This window comes from Homalodisca vitripennis, chromosome 3, assembly GCF_021130785.1.
Source record: "Homalodisca vitripennis isolate AUS2020 chromosome 3, UT_GWSS_2.1, whole genome shotgun sequence".
Classification (NCBI taxonomy): Eukaryota; Metazoa; Arthropoda; class Insecta; order Hemiptera; family Cicadellidae; genus Homalodisca; species Homalodisca vitripennis.
The window spans coordinates 139,000,956-139,024,659 of NC_060209.1; the positions used below are offsets into that span (position 1 = coordinate 139,000,956).

Consider the following 23,704-nt stretch of genomic DNA (forward strand, 5'->3'; position numbering starts at 1 on the left):
TAAATAAATTATCCCTATAATCAGAAATTCAAGCGGCCGTATCTGTTTTATGATGTTAATAGGCCTACTCCATGTTTTGTTGTCAAATTGTGCTCATACACTCTAAGAATGAAATTCATCGTCAGCTACACTACTTTTGGAGGAGTTCGAAGTACTAAGGTGACAAAAGGATGAAAATATAGTTTTTTATAATATTGTATTTTACATAGCTTGAGACACTTAGACCTAATCTCAGGCACATAAATAATAGTTCTGTCACCTTCAGACAACTGGATAAAGAGAGTGAAAGCCGCTTATTTCAGGGCCTGTACATGATTAGCTGACTGGTGAATGGACATTAATTTATACACTTGACAGTCGGTTTACGTGTGTCAAGCTAAGAAAAATATGATCTGAGAAACAAATTATCATTTAATGTTTTTAACCCTTTTGATACCTTCCCCTTTCAACCTCTACCAAAATTAACATGACTGACGATCAATTTCATTCTCAAGGAAAATTCCACTATCGCTTTCAAGAAAAACCAGGTTGTGTGCTTATAAAGTGAAAATTGCCTCTAGCTTCTTACACTATAACTCTCTAGATTCTTTGTTTAGAGTTTATTTTTGGCGATGGCAGGATTATGAAGGAAACAGGATTTTTCCGGACATTTGCCATTGTTCAGTGAAACAAAATCAGAAACATTACGTTTCGAGATCTGCAATCTGATCTCTTCTTCAAGTAAATAACTAACCTAACACATAATTACAAACTAGGTTAAAATAAACAAAGTGTTGTGTTTAGTTTTTATTAAGTGCATGTTTTAGAGTTAGTGGAGTTGACACACAACATGGTGGTTGTGATTCCTGATGTAGGTGTGTCACTACAATCTGGTATGATTTGTTTATTATATATATATATGTAATACATTATATTACTGATTTTGTTTCACTGAACGATGGCAAATGTACGGAAAAATCCTGTTTCTTTCACTCTCTGGATATTGTATAGACACAATATACAATATACAATATACAATATTGTATATTGTATTGTATTGTATAGACAAGGCTTAAATCTCCCTAGAGTTTCAGTTTGAAGCCGGTACAGTCAAAAACATTCTACTCTGGTTCTTCTTGTAACACCTATATTTTACTAATATCCATATATTACCTTTAAAATCATATAGTTTTTCAAAGTTCTGTTATTATAAAATGAGAAAAGAATGCCACAGTAGGACTGGCTATCTATAGCCATAGGATCTCTTTGATGGTTTAGAAGGGATTAATATACTAAATAAGTTTTTTATTTTTAACAGAAATATATTTCCCCTTTGAGTCAGCATCTTATCATTGAAAATTCCCAAATCTAGGATCATTTTACAGCTCATCTTTCTCCCATTCATTTGACAAATAATATGCAAAGTACAAAGAATACATGGTCATAACACAAACATAAGCCAGAGGGAAAACTAACCTTGAGGCAATGTCAAGCTTTGTAAACAATTCTGGTTCTGGTTGGTTCTCTATTTCAGCTTCTGTTGGAAGAATCTTAATTTTATTAAGTAGTCTAACAGGAATTCTCATTGACCTTCTCAAAGGACCATCTCTCCTAATTCTAATGACTGGCCCCATCTTATCTGAGTCCGTTGCCTCAGAATTGGAATATTCAAGATTTAAGATTTTACTGAAGACTGTCATCGCTTCACGTTTGTCATGGAAACATATCTTGGCCAGTTTCTCTGACTCCTCAGACGACAGAGAGCTTTGTCTGTTGAGTACAGGTAGTGATGCTGTTCTTCTCTTCCTCAGTGTACTTCGGTGTTTGGTCTTCTTCTTCTTTCTTACACTGTCCTCATCAGCATCTATATCTTCAAATTCGTCCGATTCGTAAGTGAGTTGTATTCGTGGGACACATGGTCTTCTGGAGGTAGATGGACTGGACATATTCAAATCAGAGGATTTGGTGACGGGGTCTTGTGAAGATGCTGGATTCATCAGAGATTCCTTTGACCCTCGCTTTCCATCCTGAATCGAAAACAAAAAGTTAATAATAGAAGATAAGTTATTCACTATTTCCGCCTATTAACTATTGAAATTTTATTTATATATTTCTTCATCCCAGGGATATAACAATAAGACATTAAAGAAACTTAATTTTTCAATATTATTTTGCAATAAACACCACTAAGGAATTAATATTTATACACTTACTGAGTTAATTTTATTATTTTTGTAAAAATGAGAACATATTAAATGTGAAAAACTCATATTATTCAAGTATATTCAGTTACTACTCTATTGTTCTAATTTATTATTATTTATTTTATTATTCTAGTTTAACTATTACTCAGTTTCTTTAATTATAAACTATGAATAAAAAACTCAAGAGAAACTTCTTAAAATATGGTAAACTCTAACAAATACATTTGTTACAAAAATATAGAACTTAATAAATATTGATCCAAAATTAATGTTATGTCATTCACCTTGGTCAATATTAAAACACAGATTTAAACATAATAGGATTTACTGTTTTCTAAAATATGTATACTGAATTTGTTTTCTACAAAATCTCCCTAATATTTGATGTAGTATGTAAATATTTACTTTTTTCTTCTCTTCTAATTCCTTATTCTTTTTTCTTTCTTCCAGTACTTTTTTGATATCTGCAGTGATCTTGTCTATGAAGTTTATGTATGCGTATTCAACAATCACGCCAAATGCAAAAGCGAAACACACGATGATAAACCAGTCAAGGGCTGTAGGGTAAGACACTTTGGGTAGGGCAGCTCGACCAGCAAATCCCATTGTAGTTATTGATAGCACAGTGGTCACTCCTAGAAAAAAAACTTGTATGAGAATAAGTCTTGAGCAGGAAAACTTGATACATTTATAAAATTAATAAATTATGTAATATATGTGGTAAACTCTTCTTAATGTTTTTTCATTATTTTAAGATTAGATTCTATATAAATTAATTAGAACATTATTTGGTTATGAAATTGTGTGCTTTAATATGTTCTGAAAGACATCTTCGTGTGCTTTAATATGTTTTCTAAGAAATCTCCAGAAAATTTCTGTTTTCTATCTAAGCAATAACAATATTTTGAACTTAGTAATTGGTAGACATTTAGGAATTTGGTTAGATGCAAAATTCTTATTGGGTTACAAATATTTTAAGCTCATTAATAAAATAAATTACTATATTCAATTTACAAATTACTATATTCAATATACAATATTACATTTCTGTGACCAGCTGGTAACTGAAGTTTGAGTACTAGAAGCGAAAAAATGTACTCTTTGATCAGTACCGTTACATGAGTTCTTTACAATATAAACGCAAATAATACTCCTCAGATTAAATCCTGCCTCTTATTTTTAGGATGTCGGGAGCCTTCAGTGACAAGCAGGATAAGTTGACTGATATCTCCCTCTTTTTCTTCCTCCACATGATGAAAAATATTAAACATCAGAATACATAATTCTCCTTCTTACAACAAGAGTTACTGATATTATTTTTGTTTGTGTTTATAATATTTTACCAGCAGTGGTTTTTCTATAATTAGGAGAGATTCTATTAGGTCTTCTTCTAGGGCGATGTATTGTCAATTGAAACAAAATAATTAACTAGATGCAATGCGTATATCAATAGAAATAAATATAAAAATTATAAAATTATGGAATTTATAGATTGTTTAAATTGAAAAGCGTAAGATGTACAATACTACATCAAACATACTTGAAAGAATAATGGTTTTTTATTAAGGTTTCTACAAATTTGAGCAAACATTTGAAACTTATAAAATAATTTAAAGTACTTATCGAAGTAAAATATATGTATTTTTATCGCATCTAAATTACAAATCTTTTTGAACTGGTTACTCTTAAACGCTATGGTAGGCAGGTTGAATGTTAATTTTAGCTCAAGTTCACCTTCCACCAAGAAGTGCTAAACTCAACATTTATTTATTTAGGTCACTCTTAATTTCATCAAATAAGCTGTTTATGCACAAAGAGTTGTTAAAACTCACAAATAAAAACACAAATTAAATTTTATTATTAATTAAGGTTAGTACCAGAGTAGTCTAAAACTAGATACCTAATAAAATAAAACAAGTATAAGTTTTAAAAAACTAAACAGCTTTAAAAAATTTAATTACACTCGAAAAACACACAGTGGTAAGTGCCCCATTTGTTTAAGGTACTTAAACAAATAAAACTAATTTTGTTGTGCCGGTTTGTCTTTTACAGTATTTTAAGTTGTTTCATCCAGCTTTCCTTAGAAATGATAAAATTAGTATTAGTAATGGTTGTAAAATGGAAGTTCAACTTCAGTTTCTACTTTACCACAACATGAATCTATGGAAAAGATCACAGTGCTAAGAATTCTTCCTGTAAAAATAATATTGCAAATAGTCTGGTAAAATAAGGATGCAACCTCGGAATGAAAGATAATAAGCTAAAAATTTGCATACGTCTTTATTTTGATGGTATAAAACTTACCTCAAAAGTCTCATATAATCACGTGTACGCGACTTAAGATATTTAAGGTCAAAGGTCACGAAAATCAGTTTTTTGCAAATATCTCGTTTCCCTTACGCTAAATGACTTTGAAGGTGGTTAGAGAAATTGTAGAACGGAAAATTCTCTTTAACTTTTGGCTGAAGTACTTTTATGTACGTTCAACCCTTTTTGAGATACAGCGCAAAGAGTAGGGGACCGCTTACCTGTATATACGATAATGCGAGGTCAGCCAGTAGAATACAATAAATAAATGAGTTATATTGTTAATTATTCACTTACTATTATTATTATTACTTAATACTATTATTATTGTTATTATGATTATCATTATTATTAAATTTTTATTATTATTTATTATTTAATATACCATATTTATAAGTATTAATATTATAAATTATATATTCTCTAAATAATACTTATTTAGACTTTGATGCTAAAATATGAGGCTGCGGATGATAAACTGATGAAATTTCATACTGTACAGTATTATTATATGAAGCACAAAATCCCAAGCTGGACAAAACATCTAATAGTCTTTTACATCCGTATCTCCTATGAAGAAATACAGACAGACCTAATAGTAGCTGTGATGAAAATGATCGTTCTCGTAGTGAAGCCATTATAGCATGACTTATTGATGTGCATTTTGTCTTCAAATGATAAATTTTTCCTTTTCTATTTTTCATAATAACTTCTTGCGAAAAATATAGTAAACTGTTCGGTATTTCTCCATTAACATCGTCTAGCATTTGATTTGGAGGTGGATAAGACTTTGTTTTAACTACAGATGATCGAATATCTTCTCTAATAATCGCCGCAGCAGCTTCTACTATTCGTAATCGTTCTTCTTCGGGTGAGCTTTTTTTATTCTCGTACCAAGCTTTGGATAAAATATTTGACTGTATGTCACGAAAAGATATAATAGTGAATGATCCAACCTTAGTTGTAATTATTATATCAGTCAAATACTTCTCCCTCAATTTAGAAATGATAGTCTTATCATCCGGTACGTATTCGGTAGGAATATTTTTCAACTCTTTTATTGTAAATTTTTAATCATTATTATTTTCTATATAAAAAAAATCTCTTTCATGGCCTGTGTGATGTTATCATCTTTGTGATGCTTTTTTTCAGTAGATATTCGATTTAAAAAAGTAAGATTAGCAAATAGCATGATAACCAAGCCTCAGTAGCTACCAAGTCATGTTCAGAAAGTATACGATTTTTGAGTAATTTTCCTAGCACGTCGCCTCTTTCTTCAGCTTTTGTCAAAACGTTATTTTTAAAATCAAGAGTACTTACTTTACTGATGGTGTGTGTTTATACTTTTCTTTTTTTTTCTGCGACTTCATCAGCTACTTGACCACAAAACAAGCAAGATATTTTAAAATCAAATACCTCTTCTCGTTTTTTACAAGGTGGACTTTCTGCAGTTGGAGTTTCATCGTCTTCTGCACGTCGCTTCGATGCAGCAATTGAATTTATACTTATATACCTACACTTTTCGACAATCAAAATGCACCATCACAGAAGTCAAAGTATTTAAATAATTATGACCGTTATTTCTGTCAATACTTGCAGTTTTTAATGTTTGTAAGCCACGCACAACACTCACAGAAGCACTTTCTGATATTAATTTATTACAAATAAAACAACAATCAGCCATTGCAATAAAAGATACACTCAAAATCGTACGTCTGTTAATACTAAGATGTCGTTTCCAACTAACGGATAAAATAAAATTTTATCGGTATAGAAATACTAACACAGAGAAATACCCTACCTTTCCCATCATCAAGTAAAATATCTCACCACCACTACTGTACTTATACATAGAAATTCCAAACTCATTCATTACGGTGTGTGAAAGTAAAAGAAAAACTGATTATAACAATGGAGCATCTGCTACAGCTTCGCAGAAACAGCAAATGTCGTACAAGAGATTTGTATTTCGAGATATATTATTCATAATAATATAGTAATATGGACGAAAAGTATTTCCTTTAATATTGAATGTTTGGTAAAAATAAAATAAGTATTATTTAGAGAATATATCATTTATAATTAATATCTATAAATATGGTATATTAAATAATATATAATAATACAAATTTAATAATAATGATAATCATAATAACAATAATAATAGTATTAAGTAATAATAATAATAGTAAGTGAATAATTAACAATATAATATAACTCATTTATTTATTGTATTCTACTGGCTGATCTCGCATTATCGTATATACAGGTAAGCGGTCCCCTACTCTTTGCGCTGTATCTCAAAAAGGGTTGAACGTACATAAAAGTACTTCAGCCATAAGTTGAAGAGAATTTTCCGTTCTACAATTTCTCTAACCACCTTCAAAGTCATTTAGCGTAAGGGAAACGAGATATTTGCAAAAAACTGATTTTCGTGACCTTTGACCTTAAATATCTTAAGTCGCGTACACATGATTATATGAGACTTTTGAGGTAAGTTTTATACCATCAAAATAAAGACGTATGCAAATTTTTAGCTTATTATCTTTCATTCCGAGGTTGCATCCTTATTTTGCCTTATTTTACTGAGTTAAAATAATTTCGTGTGATCTAGTCATATAGTTTTGTAAAATTTCTAGGATTTAGATCAGGGCAAAGCTAGAAATAAAAAATACGTCATCTTGGAAAATAAGATAAATTTTGACACACACACACACACACACACACACACACACACACACACACACACACATACATATATATCATCAATTTAAAAATGTCCTGGTGTAATGTTTGTAGATCACATGTGTTATATGATTTCCATTTTTTTAAAATACTCATTATCATGAAAATACTCTAAAAAAAAATAAAATAGTTCCCATAATTTGAGTTTTTATGATATTTGGAGTTTTTTACATGACTTGTCACATTTGTTTATTTTAAATTTTTGTGGTCAAAATGCTCCTGATAAAGTACTTGTTAAAATTCATTCATTTGATTAAAATTAAAAAAAAGATTACAACGTATTTAATGGTTAAGATTGGATTTAATGAAAAGTGTTGGAAACATTGTATTCCATTAAACACATTTCTGCATATATACCCAACATATATTCTAACATTTGAACAATTCTGTTTACTCTGATATTGATAGCATGGCAACTTAAATGGTTGCCAGTAATGTTACAGTTATTGAAATTTACAATACATTAAATAATAATATTTTTTAATTAAAGGTATGTTATTTTTTGTAAGTTGCAAACCATAATGAAATAATATGCAACTTTAATTATACATTTTGAACATTTCCTATTTTTTAAAGTAATTTTTGCGACATAATAATTGTTTTCATCCCAATGAAACCTTCAAACAGGAAAGCAACTAGGCTGTGGCTTATAACTTAGTTTTCCACTTAACTGTAATTTACTCTTCCTTTAGTTTTGTGCCTAAGGAGATAAATGCTTTCTGAATAAAATATACAACAATTTTTATTATGTCTTGATTGTACAAAAAAATTTCAGTTTCATAAATATTAAACCATAAGATAATTTGATAATTTTGTCAAGGATTTTTATATACCATGGATGTTTAACATTCTCACATTTAGCATAAACCCTTTACCCTTTTTTTTAATTTTAAGATTTACAACCACTACTAAGAATTTGGGCACTACTTAAATTGTGGAAATCCACTAATCTTTTTTTGAACGTAGCATATTCTAAACACATTTATGAGTTTTCCCAGTACAAGAAAGTTCAATAGACTTCAGTCTTTATTTTGGTCTGACAGATAATCAGCAATATAAAAAGATTTTATATCATAATATAGCTATGAGAATAAACTATTATTATTGATACCTATTCTTATGACAAGCTACGTTTTAGAGTTACATGTAATATATAATAATAATCTTTATTGCTTAGAGGCAATTAAAAATTGCGTTGAATGTGTCAAAAGATTAAATTAAGAAAATACATAATTTAAATGATGTTTTGTCAACGTAAACATGTACAATTATTGTTTCATATGAGAACCGGGGGGTTTCATTTTGCTCAATGCTTTCAAAAATGTCAAGAATTTTCAACCCAGTGGTTCATCATGACCTCATCATCAGAGTAAAATGCCTTTTTCACTAGGAGTTGTTTGATATCATCAAGGAGCCTATTGATTCGTTTGATGCCAACTTAAGGCAGCAAGCACTCAAAAGCTGTTGTTCTGTGTTCGATTCAAAAGTTGTCCCTGCCTCTTGTTCTTTATTGATGGACATCTCTGCCCTATACCAACATACATTTGTGAGGAACAGAATTATCTCAAGAATATAGAGGCAGGGTAAGATCCCTAAAGTCTTCTTTTTATGACTATCTAGAGTTCAATTTTAAAGGAATTCCAACAGTTTATTTATTAAATAAAAAAAAAAATCTTTCAAGTTTGTATTTGGAACAGCTGCCCCATAATCTTAAGCTGTAAGGCAGATGTGGATATATTAGACCATAATATGTTATTTTTAATACACCTGTAGAACAAAATTTTGCAAGGTTGTGTAGGACTTAAATGCCCAAGACAACCTTAGAGCAAACGTTTTCAATATGGTGGTCCCATGTCAGTCCTTAATCAAGGTACATTCCAAAGAACTTAGTGCATTCAGCTTCTTGCAGAAGACTGTCGTCCACCATTACTGAGGGTAGAAGTTCTTGCTCTTGTTGCTGGTGAAGGTAAAAATTGATAAAGTTTGATTTTGAACTGTTCATTTTCAAATTGATTCTAGAGAAATACTTAATGCATGAATTTAACTCAATGAATGACTTGACTTTCAGATCATATTCTGATTTTGATCCAATGCAAAGAGTTGTGTTGTCAGCATCTTAAACTACTTTTCCATTCTGGATTGACATGTTCAAACTGTTGACATTAGGAAAAGTACTAAATAAATTAGGCCCTAATCTTTATCCTTTAGGGACACAATAAAGCATTTTGATCTTGTCTGACAGAGCACCTGCAAATCTGCACGCACTGCTTTCAAATAAGAGGAGAGACAGTCACGTGGAAAACCGTTAATACTACTTGTCGAACTGGTGTAACAATGTCACATGATACAGACTATTAAAAGCTTTAGAGAGGCCAAGGAATATACTTAGCTCATATTCTTGCCTCTCCAGGCCATTGAAATTATGAATGAGATGTTTTACGGCATTGATTATCGATTTGTTTATTTTGAAGCCGAAACATCACAATGCAATAGTCGAGTAGTACGAATAGTTGTGACAAAAATTTTGTGGTGGTCTACAAATTGCTCAACATTTTTTGAGAAAGGCTTCTTCCAGCATACTGTATGTAGTTGAACTTACCCAACTGTACTCGAGCAGGAACAGCCTTAGGATCAATCCAGAAGGAGACCCAAGAGCAGCAGACAATCAGACTCAGAGGGACATACATCTGCAAGATGAAGTAGCCCAGATTTCTGCGGAGGGTGAGTGTGCCCTGTACCATCGAGAACTCTTCTGTAAATTTAGTTCTCGTATTCAGATTAGAGCGTAGGCTGATTATACATTAACACAAGGCTCAAGTAATAGTTTACATTAAACATGACAAATATTAAAAACATTTAATTTTCTTTACATCTTAACAATTTTAAACTTAAACTCTTGTCATAATATAGGCCAAAACTTACTTTTTAAATGTTAGTTTTTACTTTAGATTATGTTATAATTGAACACTTTTACTAGTTTTTCTTGCTTATAGTGAACACTCAAGCATGAATATCAACGTTAAAGAAATGAAGTCAAACTGCTAATACAAGTGAAATGAGTGATTCCTCAAAACATGGAACAAATAGTGTAATGAAGTAGTTATCTGTCTTAAACAGTCACTGTAATTACTTTGTAAACATGGTGAAGAAAATTAAAATATACAGCTGAAAAGATTCTAATGTTAAACTGTTTAATGAAGGATGGTAGAACTGTTTGCAGAGATTCTTGAAGAATTATTTTCGGTTAAATGTAAATCAGGAACAGTTGAGACATTAAACGACCTGGCAGCAACAAGCCAACAAACTTACAGCAATCCAAAAACACTTGAATAATAAATTCCCTTGGCACCAAATAACACATGGGAAAAAGGAGCTATGGGATTTTAGATAGAGCATATCAACTAATTACTAAACTAGTCTGTGAGCGCTGCCTAGGAGTACCACGTTGTGAATTCTTGAACTACATATGTATTATTACAGTGAATGGAATGTTATTCTAAAACTACTAGTAAATTTACCATTTTCCCTGATGACAATCTGTTTGTTTTTTGTAGAAATATTGACCAGATCATATTGAGCTAGTTCCACTCCAGGCTCCAGGCCCACTCCATCTGGGGTCCACTCATACAGAATGTCCCGTTTTGAATAACCATCTGAAAATGTGTACATTTGTTTGCAACTTTGTAGAATTTTGTAAGCCCTATAAAATGCTACAGTTACAGGCCTAAAGGTGTTGTTAACATATCAAGATATTTTTAACATATTTATTTAATAAGATTTAATTATTTGAATAAGATTTTCTCATTTAAAAGTAAAAATCTTCTGATTTGTAAAATAAAAGCTGAAGTATTTGCCTTAACATACTAAAAATTATGTATCTCTTGTTTTTTTACCGGTTTTACATAAAAGTCCATGTGCTAGCAAAATTTAGTTTGTTACTGAATATTAAAAATAGAAATCCTGATTATAATGATAGAGTGAAACACAAGGAGCACAGCTTTTATGGATCCCATATCCGTTTCTAAATTAAAAACCAATAACACGTTGCATATTTGTTCTATTATTGTAAAACTCTGTTTTTGTTGTTATTGCATGGAAGATATATCCCGGGATCATCATGAAGTAAACTCAAGGTTCAGTTATTACCAACTCAAAAGGAAAGGCTAACAATTTAATATCCAATAACAGATGACACTCATGGCTTCCTTTGACACTAAGGGATCGTCAACCACTTCACCACTATTCTCTGTAGTGTACTAGACTCATTGACCTAGCAGGGGTGTAGCCAGCAAAGGGGTTCAAGTGGTCTGGACCTCCCAATTATTCACTTTTTTAGTAAATGATTGTTATTCACGATGATTATTTTTCTTGTTGAAAATAATTCAGCATTACTGACATGTACTGCTGAAAGATCGTTCTCAACATAGATGCGGGTCCACTATGGAAAAATATCAGTTGTCTGGGCACCCCCCAAATTTTGTTCTTGGTGTTCATGTGACCTAGTAACCTATTTCATACCAGTATCAGATCATTTATCATTAACCACATTCATTGGGTTGTCCATATGCAACATCAGTTATTCCAACACACAGTGAAGGTGTAACTGAACGTGCATGAATCAGATAGAAGTGAACCCTTCTGAAGGGTTTATTCCCAAACTATTACAATATGTTTGTTGGTTGGTCTCCATCTCAAAGTTATGTAATATGAAATTCTGTGTATTACTATTTAGTTATAGTTTAAGTATGATGTATGGTACCATAATAATTATTAAATATTATATAGATTAATTATCTCTCACTATAAAGATGAATGAAATATCTCAGATTGTGAAAGAAAGATGAGTAGAGAACATTTTAAAAATTTTGTCTATAGTTGAATCCTATCATCGTCAATAATCTAGAATTTTAAGTTACTAATTTAAATATTTTGGGATAGTTTCTCAACTTAAACTATTTATTTGGCATAGTTATGTTAGGCAATAAGCAAATTTGTAAATGTATTAGTTGTGAAAGCTGATAATTATTTTATATTTATTGTTATTGGTCTTGTAATTTTATTCAAATAGTTGGATAGAAATAGTCTAATTTTGTTAATCACACAAATATTAAAATTTTGTGGTTGATTTGTTTTGTATTATAACAATAGTTTGTTTCATATCTTTAACTAAACCTAAAATTTTAATTCTGAATTAAAAACCTTCCATTTTAATCAATGGCTTCTGTATACTTGGAAATAGACATATAAAACTTTAGTTTTAATTATGCAAAGTCAATGCCTTCTGTTTTGTTAATGAGACTCTAAGAAAACAACATAATTTACCTCAATTTTGTAGTAACCATTGAGTTTATAAAAGGATTTTGCTTTGAACAAATGTCTCCTGCATGTTCTGACCAGTGGTAATTTGGACAGTATGCATGTTGGTCTGTAATTTGGGCAGAAGTAATTATTTTCAAGCACATTAAACGTTTTTATATCACTATTTTGTACTTACAACTTCCAATGATCAGTGGACATCTCTGTGAGTCCATAGGGAATTTGTGAAATTGCATGGCACATGAGGCAGTCAGAGTCAGCCTGGAAGTACTAACAGAATGTCAATGCGGGTTTATTCTGTTTCTAAAACTATATATTTATATATGTAGAGGAGTAAGCAATCTTTATATGAATCAAGTCTAAGTTGTATAAACTGGAAATAACCTAGTTTACTAATTTATTGTCCTTTTTCTTTAAGAGAACACTAACAATATTTACTACATTAAGTTGTGTAACCAATGTTAATAAATACAAAAGAATTTCAATAAACAAGTACTTTTTAACAATGCAAAAACTTCTGATATATACCTAGTCCTGTCCTTAATTATTCACATATTCTTTTTCTATCATATTCTAAACACTCCTGAGATAATTGATAGTCATTCCTTCGTGAGCCTCTTGTGCGCTTTATGAAGGTATGAACCACATTCCTGCTTTTATCTTTCGTGGTTTTTGCAAGGTTAATTTTCTGTCTAAGATATTTCCAATATTATTCTGGAGTTTGCCTAATGCTCTGATCAAGAAAATGTATTAACGAAAACGAATTTTGATCATAAAGCGTCTTCTTTCGGCTCTTTTCATTTACCTTCGATCTAACCAAATTCGATTACCTTATGTGCAAACATTCATGGCTTTGTACGATGAGGTGGTTTTCATAACAGCGTTTAATAGTATTTTCATTGCATTAGATAGTTTATTAGATAGTTTCTTGATAATTGGTGCAATCTAAATTTAAAATTAGGTAATAACTTTGTCTATGCAATCTGCATTACACTACTGATCAAGCACTTTACAATAATAATTTTCTAGATTTTAAATGTAAATAAATGTTTCTGCCTCTTTGATGAACTTCAGCTGAAAGTATTAACAGCTGTTAAATATCAGTTCATTTTGTATTACGTATCGTAACACAGTCTGCTGGATCGAAGGTAAAACATTCCAAAATCAACAACTACTTCAAAATTAAAAATTAATTAAAAAGAAAAATTTTCCAGTGGACCAAATTGTGAATCTAAACTATTCTCGAACCCTCTTCAATAAACACAAAAGATTTCGTTAAAATCAGTCCAGTCGTTAAGGAGGAGTTCAGCGACATACATACGTACACAAGAAATATAAAGATATATAGATAGAAGTAACCATCTTCAGAAAGGTTTCTGCCTCAACAACATCAGCTGTTGTTATCATTACCTTCAATTACTATAATTTGGAATGGCAGTGGTAATATTATAAGGAATAAGAAAATCTGTATCAGTTCAGTAGCATAAAAAATGAAGTACAGTTGTTTGTAATTGTAAGAATAGCATATCTTTGCTGAAAACTTATATGAGGATATTTTGATATTTTGTGATTGATAAAATCTTAAAAATTTACTTTTTATTGATTTTTAACCAAAATACAAGCATCTCCATTTTGAAATTTTATCAAAATTCTATAACCCAAGGGTAATGGATCCCAAAGTACTTGGCTATTTTAGTTATTCATAAAAGTGGATCTGTTCAAGAGTCATGAAGACCAAAAGTTTTACTTTAGACCAAATAGTTCTTTTTAGTACCCTTTATGCTGTCAAAACATAGACTTAAATGGAATTTATTAGCAAACAATTGTATTTATCTAATTTAGAAACCATGTCATTATGTGATCAATGAACATGAGTGTTGGTGAAACAAACTTACCGCATGGAATACGTCATCAGACCATCCTGTCGCAGACGCAGGAATTTGTTGGGTGAAGTGATGCGGTGGAGGTGAGATGCCTTGCCATTCAAGAAGAACGTGTCAGGTTTCCAAATCTTCTCCAGGAAAAGCCAAGACATGGTCAGTTCCTCCAGTCCAGGCAAGTAGAAACTGAGTCGCTTGTCGAACCATTGCTGTCTGAAGTAAACGTCCATTGTGTAGCTCTGTAACTCTTACACATTATTGTATGCCTTCAGAAACTAATGTTGAAATGGATTACTGTCTAAGTATGTTTCTATCAAAAGAAAACAAAATTAATATACTTAGATTTGGCCTATGATTTTAGTTAACAATGGCCAGTTGTATTGTGCAAGAGTGAATCAACTGTAAATTTGATTATCTTACATATATCTTGCCATTAATACTTTCCCTAGTTACAGCTTTTGATTGATCTTTTGTTTTGATGGATGTAGCTAAAAGCAGGAAATCCTACAGCCTAACACACTAGGGGTGATTAACTATCAAATGCTTTGTATTAGAAAATAATTAGTACAAATCCTATTGTTCTTTGGTTATGATATTAGTGATTAGAAGACGTAAACTTGATCTCAGATGTCTTACTAAGTTAGTAATTAGCAATCAACAGAATTCGCTATGTCAAGTAAATGGTAGTTAATAGATCTGACTATTGAATGGGCCTGTGAAGTGATCCAGTGAGACTATTGTGTTCTATATTTTCTGTCTGTAACACCTTTGAAAGGAATACAGTTCATGTGAAATTTTTATATATGACTTACAGAAACTGTTTTAGAAAGGTTGATAAGATTTTTAGTAAAATATCACTTTCATAAACATTTGGGAGCTCCTTTAAGGGACAATTATGTTAGAGCTCACTAAATAACTTTAGATAATTTCTTATACAAATCTGTTCACTTTTACCCATTTTTCTCTTATGCATTAACAATATTAATAATAATACATTAACTTGTTACTTAAGATATTTGGCCTGTCTTTTCCTGCCACCTGCCCCTGTAAAAGTGTGGTGAACTGGCCTAGGCCCTCTGAGGGTCCGGGCCCGCTAAAATTGTTCGAAAAAAGTCTGAATATGGTTTTAACTGTCTGTTAAATTCAGATTTAATATATGGTCCATATCACAGGTGATTACCATGGTCACCCCTCTTACAACAGAGTTATTCTATAGTTAGATTAAAAACTATTCAGTCAGTATAACATGGTATTACTATCAAATTAAAAAAAGATTGTCGGTTGGGTAGTTTTCTTTCCTCCTGATTTAAGGTCAAAAAGAAGAGTAAAAAGTAGATAATTGTATAATAAAATGCAATACTTAAAACACCATCTCTTAGTGTACTTGTGCTTAATGTTGGGTTTATGTGAATTTCTCCAAAGGAAAATAAAAACGAGAAGAAAACATTTAGAAGCGATTTACTTTGTTTTATAGTTTTACTTTCTAAGGATGAAGACATTAATTTTTGTGTGGTGTAAATACAATGTATATGCAAGTGTCTTGTCTAACAAATTTTTATATCTGCTCTTGAACTTGGTAATCAATTTCATGTAGTGCTAAAACACTAAGTGATTGAAGTCAACTTAGTGAGTTGTCATTCAAACCACTCTTTTGTCAATCTGTTCTGTAATCGGTAAGATAATTATCAATCTGAAGGTTACCTCTCAGGTGTTGGAATTTCTCAACTAACAGCTTCTTTTGCTTGCATTTTTACATTAATTTCACTGTAGTTTCTGATAAGTTTTATTGCTGACAAGGAACTTATACAAATAAGATAAGCTCAAGTGACCATTAGTAAAAAGCAAATCCAGTTGTGCCATCTACGAGAATAGTATTCCACTATTCGTTTTTTTTTATTGCTAATGCTTTATTCAACTTAGTTAAGTGTTCTTTAAATTAATTAGTGAATTTCTATATTACTGTTTAGTAAAGGAATTATATCATTAGCAGTCAGGTTCCAGTGCTGTTTTCTCTTAAAACGTGGTCTTCTCTTGCTATTTGCTCGTAATTGAGATTATAGGAAGACATATTAACATAAGTTTAAAAGTTTTTTAGTAATGATATAACTAAAAACCAATAGTTGACCAATAAAGAGTGAATTTTTCTTACAATTATAACAGAGCATTAAGTTTCACTTTGTTGCCAACCGTGATGTCCTACCCAGCATTATCCATTCCTTAGCTGTGTGGTTGTACCTGTTTTCACGGTCTTTTAAGAATATTCTGGCCATAATGGTTTACTTTTTTTTGTACTGGCATTTACTAATATTAATCCTTTATGCAGTCAACTTTGTTCTAGTTGATTTTCTGACACCATTTTATTTAATTGGATAATTATAGGATAAGAACTGGCTTACAACCACCACTGAAAGCTAAAGAGCAACTACTGATATCAGTATGATTGATAAGAGGTGTTGGAGTTGAAGTCTATTTCATGGGACTTAATACCCAGAACTACTTCTGCAGTTTTTGAACTCTGTTGATTTAATAGTTCATATATACTGGATTCTTTTATGGTGGAGTTTTGTTTTGTTTTAATAACTATCAGACCAGGGATTCTGAAGTTATCAAGTAACTATTTGGAAGGTATAAATAATGGTTTGGTAAAATTGTAATTTAATTTACATTTGTTAAAATAAATAATTAAAACTTATCTCCTTCCATTTTGGCTATGGTGAACCTTTCTTTTTAGGGGCGGTTTGTTTTGTTATGGTCTACTAGCAAAGCCCTTTAATTTTATGTACAATTAAATCTATGCTTGCATTTAAGATTTTCAAGACTTTCTCAGAGGGACATCCCCCATATGTGATAAAAACTAGAAAGTTAATTGAAAATGTGAATTTTATAGTATAATATTGATAAACTTAAGAGGAATATTCTTATCTGTAATCATTTGACAGCTATAAACAGACGCCGGTTCTAGATTTAATTGAAACCCTGTTTAATGATAAATGCAATAAATGATTACTATGTATAAGCAATTAATGTTGTTTTTCAATGAACCACTTAGATCATGTGGGGGAGTCAGATGATGGAATTGGTATTGTTCATATCCACGCCCTTGCCATATTTTGTTTCCTGTCTTGTATATTATGTTTCCATTCTTGTAATTATGTTAGAGAAATAAAAAAAAGAATTGTTTGTAGCTGGTTGCTTATTAATAACTGCTTTAGTGGTAATAAATTTACTTATTTTCAAGAAGTGAAATGTGTTCTAAGTACATTAAACAAACAGAAAGATTTGGTAAAATATTCATTTGTACTTATTTTTGTTTATTAATGATGTATATTCTACAAGTATAAACTCTATTCTATGTTTGACCACCCTCATAATAATTAAAGAAGAGTTTCCAACAACTCATCCACTATTTAAAGAGTTTGTTTGCAGTGAGAGACAGGATAAACATGCCGAACATTATTAGTGTGGTTAATATCGGGATGACGCAGGCAGATGCTATAATTACAGTGAGGTAAATACTATCAATCTCTTACCCCTTCTGTTTCTGACACTGGTCCAATACTCTTGATGTACATGTTAACCATCACTTTGGTTGCGGGACCTGAAAAAACAATGTGTGGCAATGTATTGACAGCTGTAAAAGCAGTTTAGTTCAACACTGTACTGGTGCCTAATGTAATAGTTATTTTTACAATGAAACCAGCCTACTTAAATAAAATGATCAAAGTCTATTATTTTCTTGTGCAATTAGAGCATTAATTTATATGATGCATTACTAGGAAACTGCCAGTTTCCATTGTTTTTGCATGTGCCATGCCTGTATAGTCTTAAACTTTCAATTTCAGATAGCTTTATTAAAAAAACTGTACATAAGTGTAAAATGAGTAGTGTCATTTATAGATTCTGATTACAATATACTCTTAAAACTAGGCCTTGTGTACTACACAATCATTGGTAAAAATGTATGTACAAGTATTAAAAATCATCAATAGAATATAATACTCTATTAACTAAATGATTCCTTGATCTATTCTTAAATTTGTTAATGTTGTTTTCTCTTCTTATCATATCTGGCAATGATCTAAAAATTATTTCTCCTGTATCTGTACTCTCCTTTTTGTAAAACTCTAAATTATGATGAGTGGGTATGATGTGACTTTTATTTCTAGTATTGTTCAGATGTATTTCAAAAGGTTCAACATTTTCAATAAGATTTCACACACACGTGCACGCGCGCGCGTGCGCGCGTACACACACACACACACACACACGCACACAAACTGTCAGAATTTGCATATTCTTGAAATATTCCTTAGTTGACTGATCAAGTTGTAATTTTTTTATAATTATTATAGCTCTTTTGTATTGTTTAAGAATAAGATTTTTATTACTAGTAAAACCGTACTAGCAAATTCCAAAGATATATGTGAGTAAATATATGTGTGATAAATCACTTTTAATGTTTGAACATTGCAGACAAATTTTATTCTATATAGAGCATAGATCCCTGAAGTCATTTAGGATAATATCTTGCAATCATGATCATTCCAAGTTAAATGTTGATCTATGTATAAAACCAAGGAAGTTTGTAGTAATTTGAATTTCAATCTGTTTACTATCAAGTGCTATGATTGAAGTATCTGATCTATTGTTTTGTATTATTCTAAATGAAAATAAATTAGTTTTCGCAACATTTATGTTCAGTTAAGTAATTTACTATGTTTGTTAGTTCTATTTGTGATAAAATCTCCATATGGTTTAATCTTTTTCTTACATTTTAAAATTTGAATCGTCTGCATAGTGACACAGGCTGCAGTAGGGGACATGTATTAGTACTAAGCCTATGTTTTTTCTAATGAAGGTAAACAAAATAGGTCCAAGTCTGGAGTCTTGAGGGACACCATATTTGACTGGATTTACGAAATCAGAATTAATTTGATTTACTTTACTATTTCACTTGTTATGTTTAATTTCTACACACTGATACTTGTTTACTAAATATGATGTAAACCACTCCAGTGTATGGTTTTTAACGCCAAGTAATCTTAATTTACTAATAAGTATGGAGTGATCAACACTATCAAAATCTTTTGATAGGTCCATAAAGATTCCCATTGTGGGTTGACCTTTATCAATAGAATTTACCACTGCGTCTATGAATGAAACTGCTGCTTTAATCGCAGATTTACCAGTACAAAACAAATTTGGATTCTGCGTTTCAAATATTGTGCTCTTGTAAAAAGACGAGTTGTATATGTGCCAATTTCTCATAGATTTTTGAGAAAGTTGGAAGTAAAGTAATTGGTCTGTAATTTGATGGATCTTTTTACTTTTATTTTGGATCGGAATTATTTTGGAAATTTTTAATTTATTGGGAAAGTAAACTGATTCAAAAAACGAATTTACAAGGTGAGACAGTATTCCACTTAGACGATGCTAAGCTTATTTTATTATTGTTATTCATCATACCCTTATTTTGTCATATAAAGTTTTTTGTGAAAATGGGACCTTTAACATATTTATTAGTTTTTACTTTTAATGTTTTGGATACTAGAGCCTTTTCTGGGTTACTGGTGTTTCTCAATAGTTTATTTAAATCTCTTAATTCTTGATTCTCCTCTTTTAAGTGATTTGAGATCCAGGCTGGTTTTATATTTTTCTTTTTTTAGTTTGGAAACGCCAAAATTAAAATTAAAAAATTTCAGGAAGGTCTTATATTTATCTTTAGAGACAAGATTGTACTCTTCTGTCCATTTTTCTTTCCCTAGAAGCACAATAAAAAGATTTAGACTTATCACTAATAAAATATAAACATTCTTTCATGAAGATAACTCCAAAGTGCTCCTATAATACTTATAATTTGGCTGTTTCCATACCAGCATATGTAAAGTAAAATGTTTAGTAAAAATTGACTCTACCTATTACACTGTATATTGTGTTTAACAACATTAAAGATTCTGATTCTTTCAGAAGATTTATAGTGTCTTTCCAAATGTACTGTTAGTATATTTTAGAAAATCATATTTTTAGAGTTATATTCTAGTTACATTATATTTCTAAAACAGTGGCATTTTATTACATTGTTTAAAACCACAGAAGGGATCAAATGCATTTGATTACAGTAATCTATTAAAAAAGGAATATACAATTTGGTTAAATACGGAGGCATATGTTTTATTTTGATTTATTTTAACTTTTTAATTCAGTTCCTTTATTGCACAATAAAATTTGATATGTTTACTACTACTTTAAACTGGTGCATTGTCAATACATTAATTTTCTTCTTAATTTCATTTCGTCATAGGTTCTATTATATTTATACACTTATTGTGATAATAATCTGTCAGATTAAACAAGGGAAATCAATGTTTGCGTACACGCCAACTGAGTGTGTTGTATAATAAGAAATTATAATATCAGAGGATAATAACTGATACACATCTACCAAGTATACCCTGGCATTTCTTGCATGAACACTGTGGATGCTGAACTAACAAAAATGTGCTTGGTATTTGACACATGTTTACTACAGCTCCATACTGAGTGAACTTGACTAATTGTTGAGCCTGACAAGCAGTCAACATGTTATAACGAACTGGTGTTTGGTCTTTAACTCATATTCAGGAAAGCTAATTCAGACCAGTGGAAAAAATGTTGATTGTGCTGTGAATCAAAGAGTAATTGTAGAAGTTTTATTCCTTTTAAAGAACAAAGAATCACTAATTTTTTATCTAAGTCAATTATTAGTGTTGGAAGAAACTGGTTGATTTAGTTTTTGCAGAGGCAGCTCAGAGAGTTTTCTCAATATTAGAGTATTGCCTTAGTAATCTGCAATCCTTTTATAATGATTTTACATTAAACATGGTAGAAAATATTACTGTCATACATTTAATTTTTCATTATGATATTGTATCTTACATAAGGTTAGGATAATTTTATTCAAAAAAGTTTTAAATCAGGACTATTTATAATAATAACAAAAAGAACTGTGTAAACTTTTGCTTGAAATTTTTTATCATTTACAAGTCATTATCCTGTTTTAAGGGTATCTTTGAAATACACTTAAAACATATATTAGCTAAATATGATGGAAAATATTTGCTCCTAATTTCCTTTGTTGTTATCATTATATTTCATATAACAAAACCAAATTTTCTCCAAAACTTTACTAATCAAATAAACTCAGTATACTGATATAATTTTCCCAGAAAAAAGTATGGCTGAAGATTTATTACTACTTGACACCTTAATTTGATTTTAGAACCAATATTAAATTATTTAATTTATTTCCCTGTAGTATTTATTAAAATACTTATTTACTACTCTCTTGATAAAAAGTGATCAAAGACCAAAAGTGAAAAGGTTGCAGAAATGTATAACACTAAATTAATACACTAATGTTTGCTTAATAATAATGTTTGCTTAATACACTAATGTTTGTTTGATAGTAATAGAGGAAGTAATAGAATAAACTAAATTAAGAAAAGAATAAAACACTTGCACTTACCTCCAATCTCTGGGCGGACTTTTTTGTTGTACCTTGTTGGCAGCAACAAGTTGTCAAGTGTGTTTGATACATTTTTGTCAATCAAATTAAACATGAGACCTTCAACACAACTTGTTTCAAAGAGGAGAAATAATAATAATATAACATTGCTAAGGAAAGAGACCCACATTTTGGACCACTAATGTCACATTTGATATCCCTCATAAAATGATCTGATTTATAGTAGGATTAATTTTTTGGCATTTGATTTGGTTATTTAAAAACAGTTTCTTTCATGCCACCTTGTTGATGGGGTGATTCGGTTGTTTGCATATAGACAGTTTTACTACAGCCTTTTTACTTAATTTTTTCAATTAAATGCAATTAAAAGAACAGTTGACAGTTTTATTTTGCATTGTTCTAAATATTATATTAGAAATGCTATTTTTAAATAGTTAATGATGTTTACAAGCACATTCAAAGTTAGCGTTGGCAAAGAACCAGCCTGTCTCAGTAAGTGTCTTCATTTCTTTCATTGGCACCTTTGTTGAAACACGATCCACCTTGGAATGGTTTGGTAAGAGAGGATCTCAATATTCAGAGTAGCAACAGGATAAAACATGCCATCATGACAACAAAAACGAACAAAAATACTAGTTCTGCGGCTTGACAACTGATAACTTTAAAAAATTCCATCACTTTATATTTAATATCAGAGGTAACATCAGTCTTTTAAAACACAAGTGTGGAATGATATATTATTTTTTACAAGAAAAGGACTCTGCATATTTTATCTGTGGTTATGTCTTCTCATCTGAAACATTCTTGTATAAGTTATCTGGCATTAATGATTTTAAGCTATGTATATAAAAAAAAACAGATAAAGAACTGTGTTTACTTTAATTAATTACAAACTACCAAACAAAAAGAGACAATTTAAATTTTTGTTACGTAGAAAACGTAAAATGGGTTTAAAACTGAAAATTTACTCAGAATGTTTGATACGATTTTGAATATGTTCTGCATATAAACAGAATGCGACGTAATTTGAAAACACTCACTTCACTTCACATATATTTCACCACACAGAACTATTGATGAGTTGAGTTATAGACCACTAACAAGGGATGTTGACAGAGGAACGCCAGCGATTGTAAGAACCTCACGGAGCTGCCAGAGACGCGACAGCGAGACGAGACTGCTAGAACTCCGCTCTCCGATGAATGTAACTGGCCACAGGTGCACGCTGAATGCCAAATGGTTGCCAACTGATTATAAATGGAAACTGGAGAATATGTGGCTACAGTCATGAAGCCTCGCCAAAACCTTAATATAGACCATACTTTTATAAATAGACCTTTGATTACGTTTGCTTTAAAAATACTAATAATAATAAATGCTTGTCAAGCTGTTGTTTTAAATGTTTACTTTGTAAAATTAGACATGTTGGTTATAAGCACCATTAGATAAAAAAATCATTCAAAATATTACATTAAACTAAAACGTTAATGTTTCAAAAACAATGTAAATGTATTTTTTAAGAGTTATTGTGTCTCTTTATAAGCAATATAACATTTCTTGATAATTTACAGGAATGATTTTTATTAGATTGTAATAACACTTCTTATCTTCATACTAACTTAATAAATGGTTGTCTAAAACCTAAATTGGAGAACTATAGATAAGTGTTCAAGAGATAAGAGTTTGTAAAATAACTAATGCTATTATTATAGTTTACAAGTACTGTGTAAGAAATGTAAAAGCAACTATAGCCCTTCATATTAGTTAAT

General features: G+C 30.6%; 1 protein-coding gene across 2 annotated transcripts; it reads right to left on the reverse strand.

Moving 5' to 3' along the window:
* Nucleotides 1-1,253: 1,253 nt before the first annotated feature.
* LOC124357557 (gamma-aminobutyric acid receptor subunit alpha-2-like) lies at nucleotides 1,254-23,159 on the reverse strand. Of its 2 annotated transcripts, none has more exons than XM_046809470.1 (8): nucleotides 21,936-23,159; nucleotides 17,962-18,029; nucleotides 14,447-14,670; nucleotides 12,730-12,812; nucleotides 10,754-10,888; nucleotides 9,835-9,987; nucleotides 2,589-2,818; nucleotides 1,254-2,006 (listed from the first exon to the last, which is right to left on the reverse strand). In XM_046809470.1, the coding sequence occupies exons 1-8, from the start codon at nucleotides 22,102-22,104 to the stop codon at nucleotides 1,359-1,361; spliced, it is 1,710 nt and encodes a 569-aa protein (XP_046665426.1). In that variant the 5' UTR covers nucleotides 22,105-23,159; the 3' UTR covers nucleotides 1,254-1,358. The 2 variants fall into 2 exon arrangements, with proteins under 2 accessions (XP_046665426.1, XP_046665427.1); XM_046809471.1 differs by having other exon boundaries at nucleotides 14,447-14,678.
* Between the last annotated feature and the right edge of the window lie 545 nt (nucleotides 23,160-23,704).

Excerpts from the sequence above, each read along its gene's own strand:
- LOC124357557 (XM_046809470.1), bottom strand. The coding sequence starts at position 22,104 with ATGTGGGTCTCTTTCCTTAGCAATGTTATATTATTATTATTTCTCCTC. Across the intron at positions 14,671-17,961 it reads CAGTGTCAGAAACAGAAGGG|AGCTACACAATGGACGTTTA; the intron begins GTAAGAGATTGA and ends TAAGAGTTACAG. Across the intron at positions 10,889-12,729 it reads TCCACTGATCATTGGAAGTT|ATGGTTATTCAAAACGGGAC; the intron begins GTAAGTACAAAA and ends ACACATTTTCAG.